The sequence below is a fragment of the Enhydra lutris genome, unplaced genomic scaffold (assembly GCF_002288905.1).
Source record: "Enhydra lutris kenyoni isolate GAN:26980312 unplaced genomic scaffold, ASM228890v2 scaffoldscaffold8, whole genome shotgun sequence".
Lineage (NCBI taxonomy): Eukaryota > Metazoa > Chordata > Mammalia > Carnivora > Mustelidae > Enhydra > Enhydra lutris.
Window position 1 is genome coordinate 1,560,047 of NW_019154092.1, and position 6,724 is coordinate 1,566,770.

At 50.4% G+C, this 6,724-nt stretch overlaps 1 protein-coding gene across 1 annotated transcript; it reads right to left on the bottom strand.

Annotated features, from left to right (window-relative positions):
* Positions 1–1,340: 1,340 nt before the first annotated feature.
* Positions 1,341–2,129, bottom strand: LOC111142648 (immunoglobulin iota chain-like). Its single transcript, XM_022495964.1, has 2 exons — positions 2,041–2,129; positions 1,341–1,955 (listed from the first exon to the last, which is right to left on the bottom strand). Exons 1-2 carry the CDS (start codon positions 2,084–2,086, stop codon positions 1,549–1,551), a joined length of 453 nt encoding a protein of 150 aa, XP_022351672.1. The 5' UTR covers positions 2,087–2,129; the 3' UTR covers positions 1,341–1,548.
* Positions 2,130–6,724: the final 4,595 nt, after the last annotated feature.

Here is a 6,724-nt window from a genome sequence, read left to right on the forward strand (position 1 = left end):
AGCAGTGGGGACAGGCAGGAAGCCAGATAATGGCCGAGGTGAGAAATGACTCAGGCTAAAGGAAAGGACTTGACAAAGAGGAAGGCCAGGCCTGGTGACTGATAAGGAAATAATACAATAATAAGAAGAACACAGTGCATTTGAGGAAGTAGAAACTCAGAGGGTACCTAGGACATGGCATGAGCTGAGGCCATTGTTTTACACTGGTGGAAGGGCCAGTACTGACATGCGCCCACCTCTCTGGGGGGCCCCTTGGGAAATGGACATTCTCACCCATGTTTGGGATCATAGGATGGATAGTCTGCCTGGCACCTCTCTGAGTAGGAGGCATGTCCCCCCTAATTACCTATATAGGGGGTCCCTTCCTGCAGGGTACGTCCTGACCCACCACCCAGGGACTCAGTGAGCTGCACAATAGGTCAGGCCTGAAGGCACCCACTGTTTCCTCTTCACCCAGTAAACTTGTTGGTGAGGCCATTCCCCCTGCCTCCAGGTTTTTTCCCCAGGTCCAGAGCCTTCCATGGAGTTATCAGGCAGGAGGACTTGTGGTTGACCTTAATTGCCTCACCAAACGTGTCTTGACTAAAACCCAGGAGCAGGAGAGTTCCTCCGGAGCATGGGTCAGCAAGGTTTGGTACTATCTGGCTCGGCCCTATGTTTCTGTAAATAAAGTTAATAATAAACAGCCATACCTATCCATTTATGTGTTTGTTATCTGTGACCACTGTCACAGTAATTTGGAAAGCCCGAATTATTTACTATACGGTCCTTTATAGAAAATAGTTGCCAGCCGCTGCCACTCTCTTGCACAAAAGAATCCATGCATTTCTCTCACCTGCATCAGTGGTGTTTAATCAAGGTAATTTTGCCACCTTGGGGACTTTTGGCAATGTCTGGGGACATTTTTGGTTGTTGTAATTAGGGGCGGGAAGGCGCAGGTCCGGGCATCTGTTGGGTTGGGGTCAGAGATGCCGCTCAACAGGACAGCCTCACCACAGAGAACCGTGTTCGAATGTCAGAGGAACCGGGCTGGAGCACCTGCTCCCGACCTGTCCCTTGGTGCCCACGACCCCCCAGAGACTTGCTCACCCTGTAACCCCTGCAGGATCCAGCATCCCATCCTCAACAGGCATGTTCCCCAGGTGCAGTCCCTTCCCCCGCCCAGGACCTCCCAGAGCAGAGACTGGGGTCACGTAGACTGTGAGCCACCAGTCTCCTGGGACCTTCACCCTAGGTTGGTTCTTGGGTGCATCCCACTCCTTCTGACCTTTCACAGAACATCTGCGGCCTCCCCAGGACAATTCAGCACACCAGGCGCACCAAACTCAGTGGAACAACTGTGCAAGACACAAGCGAGTTTAATCCCCCAATCTGGCCTTCCGGGGGCAGAGGGGAGGGGGACAATAAGAATTTGCGGGGTTTCAGCAAAGCTGCCAAACAGGAAAAAGCTGAGCCAGGACTCTTCTCCTCGGCCCTGTGAAGCTCATCGCCCCAGCCTTCCTCCTTGCCCACATACGCCTCTCCCTGAGGATGCATGCCCGTCTGTCTTTAGATCACGGTATGTGAGTCTTGGGGTGCCTGGGACCCTGGAGCAGCAGGCTCCTTTTCTTCCCTCCTCATCACCCTCACCTTTTCCATGTCCTGGAACCCCACCGCACAGTAATACATCCCCTCGTCCTCAGGCTGCAGCTCTGCGATGTTCAAATACCCCGTGTTCTTGGCCACATCTTTGGATCCGGAGAAGCGAGGGGGGATCTTGGAGCCCTGGTCATTGTCTGAGTGGGAGAAATATCTCAGCACGAATCTGGGAGGGTGACCGGGCCTCTGCTGGTACCAGTAGATGGTGTAAACGCTGACATCGTGGTCTCTGTTCAAGGTGCAAGGCAGGTGGATTGTGGTTCCCAGAGATGAGGACACAGATGGCGGCTGGCTCAGCACTGGCTGGGAGCCACAGCCTGGGGACACAGAAACACATGGGTATTTGGGGCAGGCAAGGGCAGGGGATGGGGCTGGGGGTGGCAAGCTCTGGGGTGTTCTCACCTATGCAGTGAACGAGGAGTACCAGCAGGGCAGGAGTCCAGGACATGGTATAGACGTGCTGGGCTCTGTCTCCTTTGTGCTGCCACGGCTCCTGGGGCCCTCTCAGGGCTGGGCCAGCACCCTCCTGTGCCCTCCCAGGGGTGGAGCCATTGCAGGCCTGCTTCCTGGCTGCCACTATCCCGAACTTTCTAGAATTTGCAGCGTCGGTTGGGGAACGGTCCCACGGCTGCCTCTGTGGCTCTTGCCTTGGCCCCTTGGAAGCGTCCGGGGAGGAAGCACCTGCTGGAATCTCACGGGCCAGTGCCCAGGAGGCCAGCCTGCAAGGTTGGGTGTCTGAGGTAGGGTAACCTCAACGTCCTCCTGAGGGAGCTGAACCCCCCAATAATATGGGTCTTGTCCAAATTTACATGCCTGGTGAAACAGTAGAGAGAACATAACCTGAGGGTGGTGAAAACACCTGCTTTGTACAGCAGAAAATGCTGTGGCCCTGGGGTGAGTGCGGTACTCTGTCCCCTTCCACATTCCTGCTGCTCCCTTCCACCAAACCCAGTCCCCTTTCCTCCTAGAATGAAGTAGCTGTGGCTCACAGCTTCTGAGAAAGAAGCACCAGAAGGGACTTGCTGTTGGGGGTGGGAGTGCCCAGGTGGGGCCCAGGGCAGGTGGGGGCAGAGGTAGAGCAGCCTTTTCCCCCCATCGGGTCCTCAGATGCCTGGCCCTAGCCTTTCTGACCTCTCTCCTCTTCACAATAGTCTCCCTGGGGAGCAAGTATGTCAGTGTCCCCCGGTCCTTGGCCCCCTCCTTGGCCAGTCCCTGCCCCTGTAGAGGTTCTGTGTGTCCCATCCCTGCCCCACCTGTGTTTGACCCCCATCACCGAGCACTTCCAGAAGGCCTGACGCCTACTCTCTGCTCTGTGCTGCCCACAAAGCCCTCCCCACAAAGCCCTCAGATGAAGACTAATGTCCCTATGTTAATCAGAAGCTCTCCAGAGAAATAGAACCAATAGGAGATATATGTAAGAAGAGATTTATTATGAGAACTTGCCTCACTCAAGTATGGAGATTGGGAAGTCCCGTGATCTGCCAGATGTCTGCAAGGCGGTGGACCCAGCGATCCATGACCCACCATCTTGCAGACCCGGGAAAGTCAGTGGTGTCGCTCATTCTGAGTCTAGAGGCCTGAGAATCAGGGGAGCCGGTGGTGGAAAGCCCAGTCCAAGGGCAGGGGAAGAACAATGTCCCACTTTGGGGAGGGTCTCCTGCTTCAGTGAATACACTGGTTCAAACGTTAATCTCATTTAGAGACGCCTTCACAGACACACCTAGAAATAATGTTGAATCTGGGCATCCTTTGGACAAGTCCAACTGACACATGAAATCAACCATCACACCTTACCACCCCTTCTCTCCTCAACTCATTCTAGAACTTTCTCAGCAAGACATAGCCACAGAGGGAAGCCAAGGAAGTGAAGTGGGTCCTCAGTTCTCATGGGGCTCTTTTTTTTTTTTAAGATTTTATTTATTTATTTATTTGAGAGAGGGTGCACAAGCAGGGGGCTTGTGAGGGAGAAGCAGGCTCCCCACTGAGCCCGGAGCCCGATGTGAGATCATGACCTGAGCCCAAGGCAGACGCTTAACCTACTGAGCCAACCAGGCACCCTCTCAGGGGGCTCTAAGGCAAGGTCTCTCTTCTGGTGGAGGTAAAAGAAAGAAAAGAAAAAAAGAAAAGGGGTTACTCCAGGGGGTGGGTCACCTCAGCTGTTGTTTCTCCTCAAAAGGCATAAGTAGGACCAGCCACTAAGATGAGAACACACGCTGAATTCTAGAGGGGGTTGCAAGGTGTTCCACGCCTGGAATAATTTCCAGGGCAGAGTGCAGAAAAACTCCTGGCTCTGACTTAGCTCCCCATGGGACTGGCAGTCTGCCAGCTGGCTCCTTCTGGTGTCCATGCTGAAGGTCTTCTGGGTCATACTGACAGTGGGGACCAAGAGAGCTCCCAGCCAGAGGGAAAGAAATCCTCTCCCAGGGCAGGAAAGGAAGCAACGGGGGTTCCCCACCAGTAATGTGCCTACCCACACCCTGCAGTTACAGGTGTGATTGTCTGGGGTTTATTATGAATAAGAAAAGACACCCCTAGAGCTCTCATCCCCTAAGAAACTCCAAGCAGACAGTCTCTCCTTTGCTGTCGTGCCCTCTGCTCCCTTGTGGTGCATTCAATATACTTTTATTTCAGAGAGAGAGAGAGAGAGAGAGAAAGAAAGGGAGAGAGAATGAAAGAAAAGGGAAGTGGGGGGACAGAGGAAGGAAGAAGGGAGGGAAGGAAGGAAGGAAGGGAAGGAGCTCCAAAAGTTTCAGGAGCTCTGTGCCAGGAACTGGAAGAAGATCAAATATATATTTCTTACCATAAATCACAGTATCACCGGCTGGTGCTCCTAACTAGGGAAGCCTTATTTACTGCTATTTTAGGAGAAATTGGGATTTGGGTTTTTATATGACCTCTTCTTCCAGGTAGACTATTCTTTGTGAGTCTTTGGTCAAGAGCAGCCACTGTGAATATCCATGGTCCCTGTCCCCATGGAACTTAGAGTCTAGTAGGGAATCAGTAAATACAGTTGACCCTTGAATGACTCTGATTTGAACTGTGTGGGTCTACTGATATGTGGATTTTTTTTTAAGATTTTATTTATTTATTTGACAGACAGAGCTCACAAGCAGGCAGAGAGGCAGGCAGAGAGAGAGGAGGAAGCAGACTCCCCGCGGAGCAGAGAGCCTGATGTGGGGCTCGATCCCAGAACCCTGGGATCATGACCTCTGCCTAAACAGAGGCTTAACCCACTGAGCCACCCAGGCGCCCCTGATATGTGGATTTTTTAAAAAAGATGTTATTTATTCATTTTTAAAAAGATTTTATTTGTTTATTTGACAGATAGAGATCATAAGTAGGCAGAGAGAGAGGAGGAAGCAGGCTCCCTCCTGAGCAGAGAGCCTGATGCAGGGCTCTATCCCAGGACCCCGGGATCATGACCTGAGCCAAAGGCAGAGGCTTTAGCCCACTGAGCCACCCAGGCGCCCCTTATTTTTCATTTGAGAGAAGAGAGAAAGGAACATGAGTGAGGGATAAGGGAGAAGAAGGGGAGAGGGAGAGGAAGAGGGAGAAGCAGACTTCCTGCTGAGCAGGGAGCCTTGTGGGGATCCCTCCTGGGCCCCAAGATCTCAACTTGAGCCAAAGGCAGACACCAAACTGACAGCCATCCAGGCACCCCATATGTGGATTTTTAAAATAAATAATAATAATAAAATAAATAATATAAATAAATAAATAAATAAATAAATAAATAAAAAATAAATAGGACAGTACTATAAATGTGTTTTCTCTCCCTTATGATTTTCTTAAAAACCCTTTCTTTTCTCTAGCTTACTTTACTTTTTACTTTTTGAGATAAGAAAACACATTCATAACAACTCTGTATTGAAAAGAAAACCCCAAATTGTGCACAAACCTCGTTCGAGACCCAAAAGTCACACTTTGAAAATGACGTAAAGTCCAAGGATGCTTTGCTTATGGATGAAGAACACTGGGCCTGCCTGGGAGAGCTGGAGAGACAAGAAAACCTGCTGGGTGAGCTCGACAGTAACCCAGAGGCAGAGGTCACATATGGAGAGGGAAAAGATCATATCTCAGATGAGACTATGGGCTCCCTTGCTCAGAAAAGTTTTTACAAGGAGATTTCCCAGTGCAAGGTCAAAGACAAGGTCAAGAGAATGATATTGAGCATCACCAGTACCTGCACCTTGGTGATGATGGTGATTCAGTAGATGACGATGAATCTTCACCAACAGTTTATTTTTCCCACGACACTGAACCAAAGAAGGTACACAGGAAAAAAAAAAAACCCACCCACCCACATTGTTATTTTTTAGTGAATGGAAAGTAGGAATCAGACATAGCCTTGGAGACCACCAGTTTGCCCTGGAGTACTCAGGGATCAGAACACCAGAAGATACTTACAGAATATTTGTCGATGCTGCAAATGGCGGTGGGGGGTGGGGCGCACAGCCCTCAGATGTTCCTCCTGAAGCTAAGATGCAGAAAGACTCTTTGATGCGGTGGTGGTGGTGGAGAAAATTAAGCTGCTCGGCATTACGACCCATGGTTTGTAAGGAATCCTGGCTATGAAGAAGCCATTTGCAGAGAGGCTGACAGGTCTCTTTGGAGAAGGAAGAAAAATGAGGAAATCCTCAGCAAGAGCTCTCAGCCTCACCAGGAAGAGCATTTTCCTGGCATTATGGCTGAAAAAGAATTTTTACCCTCTTCCTTGACATCACACCCAGCTGCTCTGGCACAGGTATCCCCTGTCTGTCCAGAGAAAAAAGACAGCATCTCAGAAGGGCTGGGGCAAACTCCAAAGAGGGTTTACAAGTTCAAGGCTGCCAGACTGAGTTGGAGACACTAAGTCTTGCCGTGAAATGCAACCGGGTCTGAGAAGCCCGGGGTGTTTGCTCAGAGCATGCAATCCATGCAGATTTTAATGATGCCTGCAAGGAGGCTCCTGGATCAACCAATCACAAAACTACCTGCTTCTCATCAGTGCTATGAAAAGAGCACAAATACATTTTATAATATTCCCCTCCTTATCTTCTCCTCAGATGGAATTGCAATATTCATAGTATTTTTCAAGGGAGTTTGA

Bases quoted from the DNA above. Each gene is read 5' to 3' on its own strand.
- LOC111142648 (XM_022495964.1), bottom strand. From the start codon at position 2,086: ATGTCCTGGACTCCTGCCCTGCTGGTACTCCTCGTTCACTGCATAG. The intron at 1,956-2,040 runs GTGAGAACACCC...CTGTGTCCCCAG, and splicing joins ACTCCTCGTTCACTGCATAG to GCTGTGGCTCCCAGCCAGTG.